At 38.7% G+C, this 22404-nt stretch overlaps 1 protein-coding gene across 7 annotated transcripts in view; it reads right to left on the bottom strand.

Moving 5' to 3' along the window:
• SLC44A5 (solute carrier family 44 member 5) overlaps nt 1–22404 on the bottom strand; it is a 374691-nt gene that overhangs the window by 77780 nt on the left and 274507 nt on the right. For all 7 annotated transcript variants that reach the window (XM_048220289.2, XM_057310554.1, XM_057310550.1 and 4 more), the window contains one exon: nt 1665–1749. In XM_048220289.2, coding sequence (XP_048076246.1) covers nt 1665–1749 — 85 coding nt within the window. The remainder of the gene's footprint in view (nt 1–1664; nt 1750–22404) is intronic.

Below are 22404 nucleotides of genomic sequence, written 5' to 3'. Positions count from 1 at the left end.
ATGCCAACTTTTATAGAAACTGAACTGGTTATGGAGAACCAGGAGATCTAGTAAAAACCCAGGTATTGCCAGAAAAGAAATGGACCAGTGAGAAAGGAGAGTAAATTTTCTAAAAATGTGAAATTTATGTTTTTGTTTTAAGGTAAAGAAATAAGAAAAACTTGCCTTCAGAAATTGGAAATTTTTGTTATGATTAACATTAGAATGGAATTTGATAGAACATTCTCCCTTGTTTGTTTCAGCTAGTCAGAGCCATTGTCTGTAGCAACCAAGTAGCCTTAAAAAGCCTACCCCTCACTGAAGATTTCTGGGTGGCACACACTTTCAAAAGTGAAGTGATTTGTCAGTAGGCACTGTGGCAAAAATAATTCTAACTGCAATGTTTAGCTACTCAGAACTCAGCCTTCCAAAAGCCCCTTTCATAAGGCATTTTAAAACATGGCTTCTGATAAAATCACTCGTCCAATTCATCCACTATAATTATACTTTTACTAAGCAGAGTCTTCATGCATTCTAATAAGATGATGCATAACAATGACAACTTGTCCTAAGTCATATAGTATGAAATTTCCCAACTGCTTATACACGGTCTCTAGGAAGATCAGGAGGGACCTCCTTTTTGAATTTCAATCTTCTTATGAAGCCTAGTAGGATTAATGTAAAAATGATTTTGTCACCAGCTAGACCCCGAGACCTGGCCATTATAGCTGACCTGCTTGGACCCACCAACATTTGTCCCACATTTTCCTTAAGCTCTTCTTCCCAAATTATCTTTTTTTTTTTAATTATGTTATGTTAGACACCATACAGTACATCATTAGTTTTTGATGTAGTGTCCCATGATTCATTGTTTGCTTATAACACCCAGTGCTCCATGCAACATGTGCCCTCCTTAATACCCATCACCAGCCTACCCCAATCCCCCACCTCCCTCCCCTCTGAAGCTCTCAGTTTGTTTCCCAGAGTGCATAGTCTCTCATGGTTCATTCCCCCTTCTGTTTACCCTCCCTTCATTCTTCCCTTCCTTCTCCTACCGATCTCCCTGCTATTTCTTATGCTCCATAAATGAGTACCCAACTTATCTCTTAACTCAGGAAAAGGACCTTAGGGCATAACATCCCATGATGGAACCTGAAACTACCCCTCAAGCAATAATGACTGCCTGAGGAAGAGCTCCAGTGGCCCAGACCACCAAACCAGTTTGAGCTAAACCCTCGACTCACTTCTGCACAGATGGACCACAGAGTCACCTCTGGAATGACCAACAATTAGCTTACCTCATCTAATACTAAAATCTCCGCCCAAGATGGAGCACAAGCCTCATTTACATACCATACTATATATATCTATAGGCATGTTTCTTTAAGGTACATGCATGACCTTATACCTACCTGTGCATACAATGACAAGGCTTTCATATGTAAATATGCATTCTAACCTTAAATAAAAGGAACTCATTCACCCTTGCTCAGAGAGTCACAACTTCAGAAGTTATTTCCTGTGATCAACTTATTTGGTGTAAATAAAGTTTCCTTTTGTGACAACTCACCTGGTGTAGTCCTACCTGTGACTCACCAAGGAGCAAACTCATGCTGATTCAGTTACAGTTTCTAGGTTCCAGCTTAGACAGTAAAATTAGACAAAGGAAAGGTGGCCATACTCACTCATTGGGGGTGCCCTTCTGGCCACAAAAGTGGCCCTTGCTGTCTGTAGGGTAGGCCACTCTCCGGGGGTCTCCATGTACCCAGGCTGCAGGAACAAGAAAGGACAAAAACTCTATCAGCACCAGCTGACTAAAAGCAGTCTGATTTGAGAAATTAGAATGCACCACTGCAACGCACTAACCTCTCCCCTCAGTCACAGGAGATTATTGATTTTCTTCAAAGAGTAATTTCTTAATGAAAAGTGAAATAAAATATGGATGAATCAGTCAGAAAACACATTTCTCTTAATCTCTCAGGACTCATCTGGGTTGTAGCCAAAACCTGAGGTAATGCACTTAGAAAATGACATTTATTAGAATGTGAATTAGAGGGCACACTACAAATGCTTGGTTGGCTAGAAGTCACTTTTTTCCTAGGGCTTAAAACTAAATGACTTCATAGCAGAGCTAATAAATTTACGGTAAATATTATGATGTAATTCTTTTGGGTTATACATAAGTGAAAACCACTTAAAAATTCAACCGAATGAAAGTGTAATACCCAATGCACATTGACTTGTTCTTTATGACCTCATGTGCCATTATGAAAGCAAACATCAGCAACTTTAGTGGCAATATATAATAAAGATCTGCTGGACATTTTGTTGGATAATCTCAAAGCTTAGTATAAATATCAAGTGTTCTCAAACTTCACGAAAACTGGACTTGATTCTGTTTTCTCAGAAGATGCTGGGCTTTACCTCATATAAACTCATCACCTTTATTTTCCAAGAATTATAAACTTGACTGACAGCTAGAATATAGAATAACATAAAATAACATGCATTAGCTAAATAATACCCCCTATTCTAACTGAATGTTTCTAACTTTTTCAGTTTGATTAATATAGTTGCCAAAAATCTAGAAAACACATTGGCCATCTGATAACACTTGCCTCTGCATATGGAAAACGTATCTCTTTGTCCCTTGCTTCCTTTAACAGTTGCCCAGCTATCTCCTTACCCATATTTATTGGATCTGAAGTTCATGTAATAATTCAATCACCCTTACGTACATGGTCTGTGAGACTCAGGAAGATAAAAAGAAATCAATTCTGAATGAGAATTTAAATATGGAATAGAAATTTTTCTCAATAATTTTTCTCATCCATCCAAGTCTTTCCTTTTAGTATCTAAGTACCCAGAAAAGTCTCCTTTGTCTCATAATTTCTTCTATGTCACAGAGGCCAAATAGGTTTCATTTTCTAATACAGTCTTATAAAATCTGACTCATTCAGCAGTCCTCTGCTATCTTATCTTCTTATATTTTTTTCCCAGAATAAAGATAGTGGACTATAAAGAAAGCATTAAAATGCCATCTAACTGTTCAGTGGACAATGTCTCTGGATACTATTTTATTATATTCTACTTTTGTGAAAAAGGGGTCACATTTTGGCTAAAACTAAGAGATCCACTTTTACCTGTTTCCTGCAATATTTTTCTTTTACCCTGAAATATTTTATTCCTTTTCCATACAAATACTGACTCAGAAATGGCACATAAAGAAGCATTTAGATTGCTAGGTTGGCTTCTTACTATATTTATGACCCTGAACAAGTCATTTAATTATTTTAGTTTTGGCTTTCTAATTTGTTACTACAAAATGGGTATAAAAATACCAAACCCCGTAAGAATTTTGAGAATATGAAAGAAGATAATAAAGTAGAATGCCATGCAACATGGACTTGGTAATGTTAGTTCCTTTCTTATTTAGGTTTCCCCAACACAAAACCCCGAGACAAGGACTTTGCTATGGGTAGGGTGATTTGGGAGATAATTCTAGGAAGCTTAAGTGGGAATGAAGACAGGGAAGGAAGCAAAGTCAACAAAAGGCATGTTAACAAGTGGGATACCGCTGGTGATACAGGGGTGACTCCATCCTTTTGGGAACCTTTTGAGAAACCATACAGAACATGCTCATGGGGGGGCATGGTGAAACAGTCTACCATAGCTACAAGCAAACCCAGAAGGACTGAGGAGATGTGGGGTAGGACATTAGTAGAATCTGCTATAGTGTTCTTTCCCTTTTTATCAATTAACCAAAGAATTTACTAAGAGACCAGTATGTGTCCTGTAGTAGAAGTCAACACCAGTATAGTTTATATCAGACTTCTCAAAGAAAACATGAAAAGGAGACAACAAAATTTGCAGAAGCAGGCACCTGAGTTAGCTCAGCTGGGTAAGAGCCTGACTCAAATTCTGCTCAGGTCATGATCTAGGGTAGGGAGATTGAACCTCAAGTCGGGCTCTACGCTCAACAGGGAGTCTGCTTGAGATTTTCTCTCTCCCCTCTCCTTTTGCCACTCCTCACACCCATGCACACTCGTGCACTTTCTCTCAAATAAATAAATAAAATCTTTAAAGTTTACAGAAGCCATAGGGAAGAGGCGAGACCTGGCAATACTGAAAAATGACTAGAACTTGGACCAGGTGGCCAGGAGCAGGGATGAAAGTACAGAATGAGGAAATAGTATAATAGAGCTTCAAGGTATTAATTACTCACAGTGTGTCAAGTTCTATGCTAAATGCATTGCATCCATTGTCTCATTTGAGTCTCACAATAATTCTATAAGGTAGATATTATTTTTACCCAAAATTTATAGGTTCACAAAAAAACTGAGCTGCAGTTAAGAAATGATGGGAAGGGCAAATGGAGAGGGAGAGAGAGAATCCTAAGCAGGCTCCGTGCCCAGTGTCGGAGCCCAATTGCACAACCCCAAGATCGTGACCTGAGCCAAAAACAAGAGTCAGACGCTTAACCTGCTGAGCCACCCAGACGCCCCTCAGAATTTTATTTACTTCTCAGGGTCACAGTTTTTCAGCCGCATAAACAAGGCTTGAACTTAGGCTTGTTGCCGTCTAAGGCTCAAGTGTTAACCACGGGGCTCAAAAGCTGTCATGCTGCCGCTAGAGGATAAATTAGGAAGAGCTTGTCGCAGTGGGAAATAACATGGGTATCAGCTGCACGAGGGTCAGCAGGATGTTGGACACATATGGTAGGAAAGGAGAGGACACAGGTAATTGTGGAATCTTTGTCATTTGAAAAGAAAAACTTTACACTTGGCAGGAGAGGACAAGTATCTGGCTGGGAGGGATCTGATGCCTGGGGACAGAGGAGAAAGAGCCAAAGATTTAACTGGCAAGGGAAGAATGCTCTTCCTTGGTTCCGTAGTTCTAAAGCGCGGCAGGTGGCTGCGATTACGAAGCTGCCGCCCCACCTCTCTATGCAGTCTCTGGCCCAGAAGCTGTGTTGCAGATCACCCGTGCTTGAGCTGGAACGTCAAATCTTTGAGCTAAGAGTTGCAAGGGCTAGTCCAACCCAGTCACCTCAGTCAAGGATACCTAGTTTTTAATCTTCTCCATCAAGTCACCGTCTTGCCACACCTCCACTGGAGGAATTTGATGGGGGGGGGGAGGAAATGGAGATGTGCAGCAACAGTGTTTTGTCTGTTAATAAACTAAGAGACTGCTCACATTTTACGCCCTTTCTTGGAATTTCTCTGTTCATGGCACTTCTAGGAATGTGCTGTCCAATATGGTGGCCACCAGCCGCTCGTGTTCACTGAACACTTAAATGTGGCTTGCCTGAACTGAGACATGTTGTAAGTACAAAATACACAACAGATTTTAAAGACAGTATGCAGGAAAAAAGAATATAGAAATTTCAATAATTTTTATATTGATCATATCTAAAATAATATAGTTAAATAAAATATATTATTAAAATTAATTTCACTTGTCTCTTTTTATTCTCTTAACTATGGCTACTGGAAAACTTGGCATTACAAGTGACTCACATTTTGTTGCTCCTGGATAGATCTGCTCAAAAATACTTCCCCACAAATGTCAAGGACTTGTCATATTAGGTGATTAATAGTGCCATAACATCACAGATTTGTCAGGGCGTCTGGGTGGCTCATTTGGCTGTGTCCAACTCTGATTTCAGCTCAGGTTATGACCTTGGGGTCGTGAGCTTGAACCCTGCGTCAGGCTCCATGCTTGGCGGGGAGCCTGCTTGAGATTCTCTCTTTCCCTCTCTTTCTACCTCTCCCCCCACTTCTCTCTCTAAAAAATAAACTAATTTTAAAAATCTTTAAAAAAAATAGTGCCTTAATTTCACAGATTTGTAGGTCAGTCCTTCTCCAACCATATCATACCCAATCCATCTTCTTTTTTTTTTTTTTTAAGATTTTATTTATTTATTCGACAGAGATAGAGACAGCCAGCGATAGAGGGAACACAAGCAGGGGGAGTGGGAGAGGAAGAAGCAGACTCATAGCAGAAGAGCCTGATGTGGGGCTCGATCCCAGAACGCTGGGATCACGCCCTGAGCCGAAGGCAGACGCTTAACCGCTGTGCCACCCAGGTGCCCCAATCCATCTTCTTTATAATAAACATTTTGCCATGCTCCTTTTATAATCTTGAAATAATACAGATAACATGACTCACTCATGTACATAATTTCTTTTAAAATATCAATAACATGTCCTCATGTAATGTAAATGAGAAAATAGTTTATAATTAAATAGTGTGCATATTAATATACAAATGCTCACAAGAGACTAAACCAAAAGACAGTGAATTAAGCCAGGTGCATGCACCTATAGATAGAATCACTGAATATAACAGGTATAACTGCAAGAAGATGTAGGTATATTGTGTCGGAGATTTAAATAACACAAGTGTGTTGTCAACAATATGATTTTCCTAAGCGAAGAAATTTTAGTGAATTCTAACAAAAAAGTACACTTTTTCTTCAAATTCCCTTGGTATTCATTGAAACCATGCAAAAATAACATTTGTAATTTTAAAACAGAAGTTCTAGATTCAAATACTTAAAAATGAGTTGTCACCTACATGAATGCGACATGGGAAAGTCAGGTAGGAAGTGAGACAATTCTTGGTTGTATAGAACTGTCCCAGATATTGCAAAATATCTACCTTTCCTGGCTCCCATCCACTAAATGCCAGTAGTACTCCCCCTCAAACACTATAACAATCAAAAAGTCAACTCAAACTTTTTGAATGACCCCCCTGGCAGTGGTACTGCTTCACTTGAGATCCATTGGTTTATATGTTCATTCACATTCTCAAAAAATCTCCAAAAAATACATACATACATATATATGTATATCCCAGATTATCTTTTTTGCTTCCCGATTTTATGGGGGGTGAACATGCTATCATGGAGTTCTTTCTTATAATTTAATACCATTTACTTTTATTCAGCTGATCACCATCTATGATGACTTTCAAATATGTCCATAAATTATTTGACGTTTTTCCTTCTACAGGTGGTGCATAATTCCCCATCTCTTCAGTGTGGACTAGACTTAGTGACTTGCTTCTAATGAATAGAATGTGGCGGAAATTACATTTGGGTGACTTTCAAAAGTAGGTCATAAAAGGCATTACAGCTTCAATCTTTGCTCTCCTTTAGATCACTAGCTCTAGGGCTTGAGATAGTCCCATAGAAAAGCCCACATGATTGTCAGCAGTTGGTGAGAACTGAAGCTTCCTGCCAACATTTATGTAAGTGAGCCATCTTGAAGGCTCCTCCACCTTAGCCAAGCCTTCAGCTGACTGTAGCCTTGGCTTAAATCTTGACTGCAACCTCAAGACGCCATGAACTTGGAGCCAGAGCCAACATCTGGCTAAGCTGTTCCCAACTCTTGACCACAGAAACTGTGAAATAAGAAACACTCTTTGCTTCATGTTGTCAATTTTTGAAATAATTTGCTATTTAATGAACTAATTATTATACAGCTTTTAAAAATATTTTATATACTTGAAGGATTCAGTTAAATCATTTTTATCTTCTCCAATCTAAATATTCATAATAATTAAATCCTCTTTTCTATTTTATTTGTTTTGTTATTTTTTTTAACTCATAGCTGCAATTGCTAGGATTTTAGTAACTTTTGTTTCTTTACTATATGATTTAATACATGGAGTCCTTAACTTGATTTAGATATTCCCTAGGGCCTAACCAATTATACAGTATCTGATACCTATTAACCTTAATTCTTAAAAGTTAACATAAAAAGCTTTAAAATGCCAGACTAGAATATGATCAAACTCCCATTCGCTCATTCATTCATATGAATTATCAATTATCATATTTCTATCCATTTAGTCATTCATTCATTGGGCCTTACTTATTGTGGTAGGCTGATAAATATTCTTAGAATACAGAGATGAACATATTCATATTTAGTATAATATTATTTCATAATTAATACATTCTCCCTAAGGAAACTGTATTTCATCCTGATTGGTCAGTGTAGAGAGAGGATTGCTTCTGAAGAATGATAACGAATTCTCTTTAGCTTAACTAAGTCATGAGCTTAATTTTAATTGTTCTTCAAGTTATAGTCTTTACTAAAATCAAAGTGGCCTCTGCCACCTTGGATGCAGCAGCTGATCTAACAAAAACTTTCCACCTTTCCCAATAAGTAAAAAACACCAAGGGAATTTGTTCCCACCTGGCAGAGAATATTGCATCCTCACTATCTTCCTTCAAGGCTATATGACTTCTTAGCTCTTTGCCACAATTTAGTCTGCAGAGTTTTGATAATATCCTTACTCCACAGGATACCATGCAAATTCCTTACATTTGATGGCACCCTGAAGATAATATCTGGAGAATATTGGAAAGTATGTAATCTCGATGCCTTTGAAAGTCTTATGTATGCTAACAGATGGGAAATAAATCTCAGGAAAATGCAAGAGTCTTATAATAGAGACCTGAGGAGTCCAGTAGAGATATCTCCTCCAAAGTGAAAGATAAGTGGCTGCACCTTGCATTCTCTGTTAAGAAAGAGGCACAACTCTAATCACCTATAAGATTTGAGTAAAGCCCAGAGAAATAAAATGCTTTTCAAGATAATCCAGGCTACCGTATAAGTAGATCTGCCAGTAGGTATGGCATAATGTACTCAGAACAGGATGCTGTAGAGGACCTATGGAAAATGTCTTTTAGAGAATCACAGTTGGAGGTCCCTAGGGTTTTGGAGAAAACTCATGTGTTTTCAAGCAAATAACTGTTCTTTTGAGAAGTTGCTCCTGGACCCTGAATGATCACTCAGGGACATAAGAAGCCCATCAAAAACTAGATGTTATCTGATCCATCAAGCCTAAAGTTAGCTGTGCCCAACAGCATTCCATTATTGAGTAGGAGTAGTATATTCATACAGTGCTTGAGAAGGTCATGAAGACACAAGAAAGTTACATAAAATACCGCTTACAATAGTGTGCTGACTCCTGAGGCGCTGTCTTAACATGGACCTATGACTCATGAAAGAGGCCTTATGATAGTTGACTGGGAAAAAAAATTAAACTAGATTTATAGATGGCTGAGGAGGCTCTGTCGGCACTGATCAGGGGAAATGTTCCTGGCTATCTACTTCGACTGGAAGAGATGACCTGAATCGTTTATTTATTCATAAACAGAAGCCAACGATTTGGCCACATTATCATGGAATTGAAAATAAAAACATTAGACAATCAGTAGCAAGGAAGTTTGAGAAATAACTAGAAGGACTGAACTCAAAATGGACCTAGAATATGAAGATGTTGATGTTTCATATGGTTACTTAGTAAAGACCCTTTTTAAATGGTAAGACACATATTTAATGATTTTGTGAAAAAGTAATCATGAAACAGGGATGAAGAGTATGTGGGGATTTTGATAACATGGAGTTTTACCCAAAAGGCTGACTTGGCTCCTAACAATACTTACGTGACGAATTTGCCAGCAGCGGATGACCAACCCTGAACCAGCATGCCTTATGAACAGCTGACCACCCTATGGAAGATCCATTTAAAGTACTACTTGGGAAGCAATACCTTGCAAGGTGGGGTTGGGTTTTTGTTTTTGTTTTAAGAATATGGCAGGATCCTGGCAGGAAATACATGTTATACTCACACAGAAAAATTGTAGAGAGTTTAGTAAATATTTATAAAGATACAGGTAGAGTTATGGGAAATAAGAGCTGATGCAAAACCTAGAGGCTATTAACAATTGGGAGCCATTTTCACCTCTATGACTGAAGTGGCAAAAGGGGGAAGAGGTTACCCAAATCCAGAAAGAGAAGCCAAATGGAAAAGCTGACTGACAAGACTTGAAGCCTTAGGGAGAGAGGTATAGCTAACCTGAGGTGACTTGCCAGGAAGAGAGCCAGAAGAATACATTTCAGAAACTTCTTCTCCTACCTTCCAATCTATTATTGATACCTCCCCACTGGCCAAACCATATCGGAAGCTGCAGGACAAGAGAACCTATTGATGTAATCCTTTGGGTTATATGCTAGTTTCTCAGGGGACAGAGCAGGGTGAAGAGCAGGTAGAGAAGGAACCCAGAGGGGAAAAAGAAAAACACTCAGCCTGTATTCTGAACAAGTAACCAGTCTACCCAAGGGTGGAACTTTAGGTATATTCAGCAAGACATTTAGAACTTCATTAAAAACAAAAGAGTAAACAAAATAACTAGAGGTATAAGATTTCAGATTCTCTTTTATCAGAATTTACTGCCACACAGGGCAACAACAGAAAAGAGCAGAAAGACACACATTCTAAATTTCAGAGTCTGAAATGCAAGGGGTGACTGTAGGAGGTATAAGGGGGGAAATGCATATTTGAGAAAGATTTGTTAAAAAAAATAGACAAAGAATGGAAAGAAAATAGAAAAACAACCAAATATCCAAGAAACTAAATTAACCTTTTCACATCTTTGTTTTATTAGCAAGACTGACTCTATGCTGTTTAATATACTTTTTCTAGTTATTCTAGATAATGTTGGTCTATCACATTCATAACCTGTTTAAAGGTTTTGATTCACACTGGAAAATAAGGGTGGTTTTTTTTTATGGTAAAGAAGTAGGTGGAAATAATAAGGACAGAAATTTATTCATTTTTTTCTTTATTCATTCTACAAATATTTTTTGAGTGCCTACTATGTGTCAGCACTATACCAGACCCTGGGTATAGAAAGGTCCTTGCTCTCTGAGCCTAGAGTCTATTGGGCGAAAGAGATCTTCATGAATAAATGGCACAAACATGAAATTTCAATTCTGACAAGCACTGCAAGGGAGGAAAAATGGTACAAAGAGAGGGATTCGTAGAAGACAATGACCAAATGAGAGATCAGGGATGAGGTCTTTGTAGAGGTACTGTAGGAGTGGAGACCTGGAAAATGAATGGAGGCACAAAGAGGCTTCCATTAGATCAGCACATGGACAGAGGCCCTGTGAGGGGTTGGGCATGATGGGTACTGGAAAGGAAAAAGCAGTGTGGTGCATACACAGGCTGACTCATGGTTCCAGATGCGGTGGACAGGCAGTATCTTCAGTTATTTTCTAAAACGAACTAGAGAGAGATGGTTTTAGCATAATATGGTCGCAGTGCCAGCCTGCGATCACAGCAGAGGCTGTTCTCTTCCTATTCAAATTTTCCTTGAAAAATTCAAGGTCACACACAGTCAGTGTCACTCATCTTGGTGTTTGCTTATTTGTAGCGCCATAATTGGCAACACCCCCCCTGCTTTATATGAAGGAAGAGCTCTCATCATTCCTGAAAATTGGTGTAATTTATTACATCTGAAAATGCTACATGTAATATTCATTAATACCTACTAATAAATACATCTTTTTTGAAAGATCCATGAAATCATTTGAGGTCTTCCTGGCCAAAAAATCCTAAAGAATGAGATACTGTCTGACATAGTGATTGTCCTATAGAGTAAATAAAACTAACTGAAGAAAAAAAACCAAGCCTATATTAATAGGTGTCTATTAGCATAAAGACTGTGCTCCTCTCTTTAGTGTGTACTTAATAGAGGCTAATTTTGCAAACAAACATTGAATACAAACAATGGCACTGCAGTGAAGGGAACACACACTCAGTCCCACAGGGGTAAGACCGAAGCTGTTAGATTATTCATGGTTTTTGCTTGCAAAAGAATGCCTGCTTTCCACTTACTCCTCTGACACTTGCTGTTTTAAGCCCAACTCTGTGTGTGTGAAATTAGGAGGGGAAGAGAAGGAGAGAGAGAAAAGCATTAGGAGAATCTCATGGGGTTCTAGTCTGCTCCCTGTCTTAGCAACCTTTATTACTTAAAGAATCCTTATCTTCTTCATTAAATAAAAGTTGCTATAGTATGGTGGTTAAGAGCACAGGCTCTAGAATTAAACTGTCTGGGTTGTACTGGTGAATAAAACTAAATGACAAAGTGACACCGCAATTGATATAAATCTAGATCAATCACCTATTCCCCTTAATTTTCTCACTGTTTTAGAAATAACTTTGAAAGACCACTTTAAGCAAAATTGGTGCATTTGTGTGTGTGTGTGTGTGTGTGTGTGTGTGTGTGTGTGTGTGTGGTGCATGTAAGAGAAAGTTATTTGTAAAACATTCCTATTTGGGTAATTCATAGCAGATAAGCAAAGACTGGTAAGAGATGGGTAAAAACTTTATTCAGGCAAATTATCCTTTCACTCCTATCAAGGAAATGCACGTTACTGAGGTACCAGGAGCAAGCATTATTATCTAGTATTATCTCTCATTTTCAACAGTTGCAAAGCACGTGCCTGTTGTGCTCTCGGGTTGAGTCAGAAGTTGCAGCCATTAAAAAGCCCTCTGTCAAGGAGAAAATGTGATTAGACCAACTGCTTGCACTGACACTTAAAAATTAACTGCAAATCTGTTTGGGGCAGCTAAGGCATTCCCTAAACACTTGCTGGTTGGGAATGTTGGCTTTCAAATCATTATTTTGTATCCCTTAAAGGTACATTTTAACTGTTTTAATATGTGAGAAACAGGCCTGCCAAATTGTGCTTATGGCTTTTTAACACAAGCAATTTACAAACGCAATGAAGCAGATAATAGGACACATGATACCGAATTCGAAAATCTGTGTTGATGACACTTCTGCTGTAGAAACATTTTTGGAAGCAGTCCTATATCCAGTTGCCCGGATAAGAAAAATGTTGTTTATCATTTCACCGGTGGCCTCCTCCACCCAATGGTGAGCTTAGGGTCATGTCCTTGAGCACAAATCAGTCTCTCTCATGCTAACAATATTCTACTTGAAAAGATCTAGAATGCATGCATTCAGCAAAATAGAACAGAAAAAAACATCTCCCTCAACACTAAAAAAATCTGTTCAAGTAACAGTTAAAACTAAATGCTATCTTTCTTAAAATGAAGACTTCCAAAACAAGAGGAAGTGTAGGTATCTAGATTAATTTATAAATGTTACATATTTGTAAAGAATGAAAAAGGACATTTAATACTGGTTTTGATTATAAAAGTAACAAAATTTCATTAATAAAAGCTTACTTGACTTCTAGGAAAAAGAATGGGGAGGACCGTAAGCTCACCTTGTCCCATGGATACAACTAGATAACATCCACATCAGTGTAAACATCCAGAAAACAACCCAAAGACCGGAAAAATAGACTCTCCACAGCTGCATATAGAAAAGAGAACACATCCAGAGTATAGGAAGGGTGGAAATGCAGTTGGGTACCGTCACTGGGAGAGAGAGATGCCACAGGCATAGGGTGGGGAAAGAAACAGAACCTTGCATTCCAGACCAGGGGCCTGCCCTTGGAATACAAACACCCATAATATTTGGCTTTGAAAATCAAAGGGGTCTAACTTTGCAAGTTCTTATAATCATGGGACTTAAAACCTAGCTTTAAAATCAGCACCTTGGCTCTAGGAAAGCTGAAGGGCCCCAAAACAGAGTTCCCGCCCTTAAAGAGACAGCACAACAAACAGCCTCACTCAGATACAACGTAGAATCAGCATTTTTTTTTTAAGATTTTTATTTTTAAGTAATCTCTACACCCAACATGGGGCTTGAACTCAGAACATGGAGATCAAGCTGCATGCTCTACCAACTGAGCCAGCCAGGTGCCCCTAGAAGCAAGACTTTTAAAAATGCCTGGGGTATAGGGTTTGGAGACATAGTCACTAATCTCAGAGCATGTGCTAGAGGGGCAGGGATCTTCAGGAGACTTCAAGAACAAAGAGCTGGCCAGATGCCATTTCCCTCCTCCACTCCCAAACTAGATACACAGACACCTGCAGGAACAAGTGCAGCCTGAACACGTTCCACCTAGCTTGATAACAGTGTGCCCGCCCCGTGGGCTCCTGTAGATCTCCCCCTCCATCCCCAACAGCCTCAGCAGAAATTCTCCCAGGCAGCTGCAGGCCCACTCCCAAAGTAGACCAGTGAGGACGCTGCTGACACCAAATGCTCTGCCCCCGCATTCGCCTGTGGACCTGTGCTTTCCAATACACCCTTGGCCAGAGAACATCCAAGGCAGTGCCACAAACCTAGCAGTGTGCAAGCAGCCCTGACAGAGGCCGGTACAACTCCAAAGTGACTCCTAACCCAGGAAGAGGGGAAGATAACCACGTGCACCAGACTGAATGGGGCCCCAGTAGGGGGCTGGGGGCAGACACCTGATCTGACTGCAGTCCCACCCACCAATAAAAACTTCTCAGGGGATGCGACCAGGAAAGCATGCTGCATTTGCTGTTACCTCAGCTCTAGCAAACACCTGGTCTAACTCAACTCAAGCACAAGGTGGTCCCAGAATGGCCCATTAACACAGGTACCAAATGCTGCCCACAACAAAAAGCCACTGCAGACAAGTAGCCCAAAGGCAAATGCAGTCACAGTAATAGGGTGCATGCAACACACATAGGAGACACCCCTGAAGCACCAGGCTCTGGTGAACAGGGAACATCACACTGCAAGGCACTATAGGACCGCTTCTTCATAACGCAATGGCTTTCAAGAGCAGGAGACGTAGCTGACTTTCCTAACACATAGAAACAGACACAGAAAGTTACACAAAATGAGGAGACAGTGGAACTTGTCCCAAATAGAACAACAGGACAAAAATCACAGCCAGAGAGCTAAATGTAATGGAGTGAATTAATATATACGCCTGATAGAGAGTTTAAAGTAATGGTCACAAAAATACTCAATGGACTTGAGAAAAGACCTCAGTGAGACCCTCAACAAAGAGACAAAAAGAACCAATCAGAGATGAAGAAACAATAGCTAAAATTAAAAATATACTAGATGGAATAAATAGTAGACTAGAGGAACAGGAGAAAGAGAAAAAAAAATACAAAATGAAAATAGACTTAGGGAACTCAGTGACACCATCAAGCATACTAACATTTACATTCTATAGATCCCAGAAAGAGAAGAGAGAAAAAAGGGGGCAGAAAATTTGAGGAATAGGTGAAAATTTCCCAAATCTTGGGGCTAAAGCAGAAATCCAGATGCAAGAGGCAGAGAAGCCCCAACAAAATCAACCCAAGTGGGTCCACACCAGGACACATAGTAATTAAAATGGCAAAACAACAACAACAACAAAAAAGTAGTGAAAGAATTTTAAAGGTTGAAAGAGAAAAAAAAGACAATTACATATTAGGGGAACCCCAGAAGCCTATTAGCTGATTTTTTCAGCAGAAATTTTGCAGGCCAGAAGAGAGCGCCATGATATATTCAAAATGCTGAAAGAAAAAGACCTGCAACCAACAATACTCTATCCAGCAAAGCTGTCATTCAAAATAGAAGGAGAGATAAAGAGTTTCCCAGACAAACAAAAGTTAAAGGAATTCATGACCACTAAACCAGACCCACAAGAAATGTTAAAGGGGACTCTTTGAATGGAAAGGAAAGACCATAAAAGTAGGAGAAAGTGTAGAAAAGTAGGAAGCACAAAAGCAGTAAAATTAAGTATACCTATAAAAATCAGTCAAAGGATTCACAAAATTAGAGAATATAAAGTATGACATCATACACCTAAAATGTAGGGGCAGGGTAAAGGAGTAAAGAACTGATTCAAAATTAATCCATCAACTTAATAGGGACTACTATATGCATAAGATGAGCCTAATGGCAACCATAAATAAAAACCTGCAATAAAGAAGCAAAAAACAAACAGGAATCCAAGTATATCACCAAAACAGCAAATAAACCATGAAAGAGAGTAAGAGAAGAAAGGAACAGAGAAGAACTACAAAAACAGCCATAAAGCAGGCAGCAAAATGGCAATAAGTACATACTTAATTATTTTGAATGTAAATGGACTAAATGCTCTAATCAAGAGACATAGGGTGACAAAATGGATAAAAAAGCAAGACCCATTTATATGCTGCCTACAACTCATTTCACACATGCAGATTAAAAGTTAAGAGATAAGAAGCACTGAATATGCAAATAGAAGTGAAAAGAAAGCTGGGGTAGCAATACTTATATTGGACCAAATAGACTTTAAAACAAAGACTGTAACAGGAGACAAAGAAGGACAGTATATAATCATAAAGGTAACAATCCAACACAAAGATATAGCAATTGTAAATATTTATGCACCCAATATGGGAGCACTGAAACACATAGAGCAGCTAATAACAAAGAAAATGATCAATAGTAATACAATAGTAGGGGTTTTAACACCCCAATTATATCAATGGATAGATCATCCAAACAGAAAATCAGCAAGGAAACAGTGGCTTTGAATGACACCCTGGACCAGACGGTTGGATCTAAACCATGTATCAGAACAGTCCATCCTAAAACAGCAGACTACACATTCTTTTCAAGTGCAGGTGGAACATTCTCCAGAATAGATCACATATTAGGCCACAAAACAATTCCCAACAAATTCAAAAAGATGGAAGCCATAACATGCTTTTTCCAACAGCAATGCTGTGGAACTAGAAGTCAGCCACAATAAAAAAGCTAGAAAGAATACAAATTCAGAGAGGATAAATAACATGCTACTAAACAATGAATGGGTCAACCAAGAAATCAATGAGGTCATCAAACAATATATGGAGATGAATGAAGATGAAAACACAATGGTTCAAAATCTTTGCGATGCAGCAAAAGCCATTCTAGGAGACAAGTTTATAGCAATACAGGCCTACCTCCAGAAGAAAGAAAGAAAAATCTCAAACAACCTAACCTTACATCTAAAAGAGCTAGAAAAAGAAAAAGAAAAAGAAAAAGAAAAAGAAAAAGAAAAAGAAAGCCGCAAGCCAGAAGGAAATAAAGATAAGATCAGAAATAAGTAAATAAACAAAATAGAAACTGAAACAAAACAAAAACCCCAGAACAAATCTTGAAACCAGGAGCTGGTTCTTCGAAAGATCAATAAAATGGATAAACCTTTACCCAGACTCATCCAAAGTGGGGGGAGGAAGGGAGGACTTAAAAATAATCAGAAATGAAAGAGAAATAACCAATCCCACAGAAATACAAAAGATTATATTACGAAAAATTATATATCAACAGATTGGACAACCTAGAAGAAAAGGATAAATTCCTAGAAACATATAAAACTAAATCAGGAAGAAATAGAACATCTAAATAGACTGATTACCAGCAATGAAATTGAATCAGTAATCAAAAAAGTCCCAATAAACAAAAGTCCAAGACCAGATGGCTTCAGTGAATTCTACCAAACATTTAAAGAAGAGGCAATACTTATTCTTCTCAAACCATTTCAAAAAACAGAAGAGGAAGGAAAGCTTCCAAATTCATTCTGAGACCAGATTTACCCTGATACAAAACCAGATAAAGACACTCCAATGAGAACTACTAGCCAGTATTTCTGAGGAACATAGATGCAAAATCCTCAACAAATATTAGCAAACTGAATTCAAGAATACATTTAAAAAGGCATTCACCATGATCAAAGAGGATTTGTTGGGGCGCCTGGGTGGCTCAGTCGGTTAAGCATCTGCCTTCAGCTCAGGTCATGATCCCAGGGTCCTGGAATTGAGCCTTGTTATCAGGCTCCCTGCTCAACGGGAAGTCTGCTTCTTCCTCTCCCTCTGCCCTTCCGCTCTGCTCATGCTCTCTCATGCTCTCTCAAATAAATAAGACATAAAAAAAAAAAAAAATAGAGGATTTGTTCCTGGGATGCAGTGTGGTTCACAGTTGTAAATCAATCAACATGATATATAAATCACATCAAGGAAAGATAAAACCCATATGATCATTTCAATAGATGCAGAAAAAGATGTGACATATACAACACCCATTCATGTAAAAATCTTCAAAGAAGTAGGTTTAGGGGGGGAACATACCTTAACATAATAAAGGCCATAAATGAAAAACCCACAGCTAACATCATACTCAATGCTGAAAAACAGAAAGCTTTTCCCCTAAGATCAGGAACAAGACAAGGATGTCCACTCACCACTTTTATTCAACACAGTACTAGAAATCCTAGCACAGAAATCAGACAAGAAATAAAAGGCATCCAAAATGGTAAGGAAGAAGTAAAACTTTCACTATTTGCAGATAATAGGATACTTTAAATAGAGCAAACCATGAAGACTCCACCAAAAACTACTAGAACTGATTAATGAATTTAGTAAGGTCAGAGGTTACAAAATCAATATAGAAATATGTTGCATTTCTATACACAAATAATGAAGTAAAGAGAAATTAAAAGAACAATCCCATTTACAATTTCACCAACAATAAAATACCTAGGAATAAGCTTAACCAAGCAGGTGAAAGACCTATACTCTGAAAACTATAAAATACTGAGGAAAGAAATTGAAGACAGTACAAACAAATGGAAATCTATTTCATGTTCATGGACTGGAACAATAAATATTGCTAAAAAGTCTATACTACCCTAAACAATCTACAGATTTAATGCAATCCCTACAAAACTACCAAGAGCATTTTTTATAGAACTAGAACAAACAATCCTAAGATTTGTATGGAACCACAAAAGACCCCCAATAGCCAAAGCAATCTTGAAAAAGAACAAAAAAGCTGGAGGTAACACAACCCCAGATTTCAAGATACACTACAAAGCTGTAGCATCAAAACAGTATGAGACTAGCATGAAAATAAGCACATAGATCAATGAAACAGAATAGAGCACCTGAAATAAACCCATGATTACATGGTCAAATCTTTGATAAAGGAGGCAAGAATATGCAATGAGAAGAGTCTCTTCAACAAGTAGCTTGGAAAGACTGGTCAGTCATATGCAAAAGAATGAAACTGGACCACTTTCTTACACCACACACAAAACTAAACTCAAAATGGATTAAGGACCTAAATGTGAAATCTGAAACTGTAAAAATCCTAGAAGAGAGAACAAGCAGTAGTTTCCTTGACATTGGCCATAGCAACATTGTCCTAGATAAGGGGAAAAAAAAGCAAAAAACAAATAAAAAACCAAAAAAAAAAAAAAAAAACAACTATTGGGACTTTGTCAAAATAAAAAGCTTCTGCACAGCAAAGGGAACAATCAACAAAACTAAAAGGCAATCTACTGAATGGGAGAAGATATTTGCAAATGACATATCCAATAAAGGGTTAGTATCCAAAGTACATGAAGATCTCGTACAACTCATCACCCCCAAAAAACAATCCAATTAAAAAAATGAGAAGACATGAACAGACTTTTCCCCAAGGAAGATGTACAGATGCCTACAGACACATGAAAGGATGCTGAACATAGCTAATCATCAGGAAAAATGCAAATCAAACCCACAATGAGACATCGCCTCACACCTGTCAGAATGGCTAAAATCAAAAACATAAGAAACAACAAGTTTCTTGGCCAGGATGTGGAGAAACAAGAACCCTCATGCACCGTTGGTGGGAATGCAAACTGGTGCAGTCACTGTGGAAAACAGTATGGAGGTTCCTCAAAAAATTAAAAATAGAACTACCCCATGATCCAGCAATTCCACTACTGGGTATTTACCCAAAGAATATGAAAACACTAGTTTGAAAAGATAATATGTATCCCTATGTTTACTGCAGCATTATTTCCAATAGCCAAATCATGGAAGCAGCCTAATTATCCATGAATGAATGGATAAGGTGGGGTGTGTGCGTGTGTGTGCACGCACGCACCCGCACGTGCACACACAAAATGGAATACTACTCAGCCATAATAAATAATGAAATGTTGCCATTTGTAACAATATGAGTGTAGAAAGGAGACTGCTAAGTGAAATAAGTCAGTCAGAGAAAGACAAATATGATTTCCCTCACATGTGGAATTTAAGAAAACATAAAAAAATAAAAAATAGACAAACCAAGAAATAGACAACTATAGAGAACAAACATGGTTACCAAGGGGGAGGTGGGAGGGAGGATGGGTGAAATAAGTGAGGGGGATTAAGGGGACACTTACAATGAGCACTGAGTCATGCATAGAACTGTTGAACCACTATATTGTACACCCAAAACTAATATAACACTGTATGTTAACTATACTGGAATTAAAATTTGAAAAAGAAAAACTTTTTTTAAATTATTATGGTCAGTTAGCCACTGTATAGTACATCATTAGTTTTTGATGTCGTGTTCAATGATTCATTAGTTATGAATAACACCCAGTGCACATCACAACACGAAAAACTTTAAAAAAAAAAAAAAAGAAAAATCTTACTAGAACAATTTTAAAAATAAAGGAACAAGAACTCTTTAAATTTCTTACTTTTTTATTGGAAGAAATAGTTTTTCTTTGCTAAAACGAGGTTTCCAAGCTGTGCTCTGATAGGAAGGCACGTTTTAGTTTCAAACTAAAAGCATAGTAGGATGTCCCATCAGAGCCACTGTCCATCACCAGTTTTCCCCTACCGTGAACAATAAGATCATACCATCAAGATCACAAAGTATAACAAGATGCTTGGTGAGGCATAACTTATCTTTTATATTATATTTATTAGTAAGATAAACTGTTCACTATTTCTGTGTATAGACAGAATCAAAGTCACCTTGGAATTATCTTTGCTCTTCAGATGGTCACCTGAGTGATCTCTCTGTTATAAAAACATGGTTTCTCCTTTTTTTGTACTCCTTGGGATGGGGAAGATCAATTTTCTTTATGAGAAACGGACAAGAACTCAAACTTTGCTGAGATTTCAATTTAGTACAGGTAAGAATGACCCTGAATTAGGTCTTAAGGCCAAAAGGAATACAGATACTCCAAAAGGGAACTTGCCATGAAGGCAGTGACTGAGCTGGTCCCCTAGGCTGAATACCAGGGCCTAAGAGTAGGGGCTGCAATCAGACCCTAGTAGTGCTTTGGGGAGAAATGGCTGAGCACTGCATAAAGACTTAAAAGCTATGTTTTGGATCCTAGTGTAGGAAACCACTGCAGTAGTGGAAGGATCCAGATGAGCAATTAACTAAAGGATATCAAATGACAGCAGCCGAATGTTAGACTATAAGGTCTCTCTTTCCACCTAGACACCAGAAGTAAGACTTCACTCTCCTTGGCATTTGGGGGCAGCTCAAGTCAGGGAAGAAAACAATATGCTGGATTTCCTGAAGCAATGAATAGAAAAGTACACATATGACCATATTATTATCCCACACCAGAAATGATGGAGTCAAGTTTGACTACATTTAATTATTAATTTAGCTCCTTTGTTTATTCTCTACCTCATTCTATGAGGGATTTAAGACAGCATTATGCAAAGCCTCCTCCTTTCTGTACTTGGTACTTTCAGTCTACTGAAAAGTGCAGTGGCTCCATGATGGCCTTCCATTAATCCTCTGCCACTGATCTGTAAATCACTTGCACATCAAGGCCCTTAACTAGTCTTATTTGGCTTAGTTCATTTCTCTACTGAAGAAGCTTCACCAGCTTGGGATTCCATACCCCTCAGCAGAAAGAAGGGCAAAGAGTCACAGCCATGTGTTAAAACAACCTTAGTCCAGCCTCTGGCCACACATTTTTACATTTCTGCCACAATCAAATGTTTATACCCTCCCAAGATCCACAGAAGCCTCATCCAATTAAAGCATCAGGCTCAGGTTCAAAGTCTGGATCTCATCACCGAAGTCAGGGCCAGGTGTGGATGAGGCTTTTCAGGGTTGGTTCCTCTCCTAAGCATGATCTTTAGCTAGATCGCTGAATTCATCACGCACATTTCCTACTTCCCACATTACCATCTGCAGCAGTGTTGCCGAACTGTCACCGCTATGTAGCAAAGTGACCCTCTCTTCTGTTTCTAATTGCATTTTTCTCACTTTCTTTCAAACTCTAACAGTTTCCTCCAAACCCATTGGGCTTCTGAACATGCTCTGGTTTAAAAACCAATGGCTGTGGGGCGCCTGGGTGGCACAGCGGTTAAGCGTCTGCCTTCGGCTCAGGGCGTGACCCTGGCGTTATGGGATCGAGCCCCACATCAGGCTCCTCTGCTGTGAGCCTGCTTCTTCCTCTCCCACTCCCCCTGCTTGTGTTCCCTCTCTCGCTGGCTGTCTCTATCTCTGTCAAATAAATAAATGAAATCTTAAAAAAAAACCAAAAAACCAATGGCTGCGTTTCAGGTTTTGTTAAGCAGCATCCTGCTTCCAGGTACAAAATTTGTTCTCCTTATCTATTTTTACACCTCCAAACCCACTGGCTTAATACAACCATTTTATTTTGCTAGTAATTTTGGCAGTCAGAAATCTGGGGAAGGCTCAGCTGGGGCCCATGCAGTCCCGTGTTGACAAAGGCTTCAATCATCTGAAAACCCTATGAAGCGGATAGTAAATACTATTCCTAGGAGCTCAGCTGAGCCTGAGGATCAGGACCCCTACACACGGCTTCTCCACACGGTCTGGGCCCCTCACAGCACGGTGAGAGTTCTCAGGGTTTATTGCATCATTTTACTTTTGTATGAATGTCCTATCAT

Source organism: Ursus arctos, unplaced genomic scaffold (assembly GCF_023065955.2).
Source record: "Ursus arctos isolate Adak ecotype North America unplaced genomic scaffold, UrsArc2.0 scaffold_12, whole genome shotgun sequence".
Lineage (NCBI taxonomy): Eukaryota > Metazoa > Chordata > Mammalia > Carnivora > Ursidae > Ursus > Ursus arctos.
The sequence above is the reverse complement of the archived record's forward strand: the minus strand, read 5'-3'. Positions and strand labels throughout refer to the sequence as shown.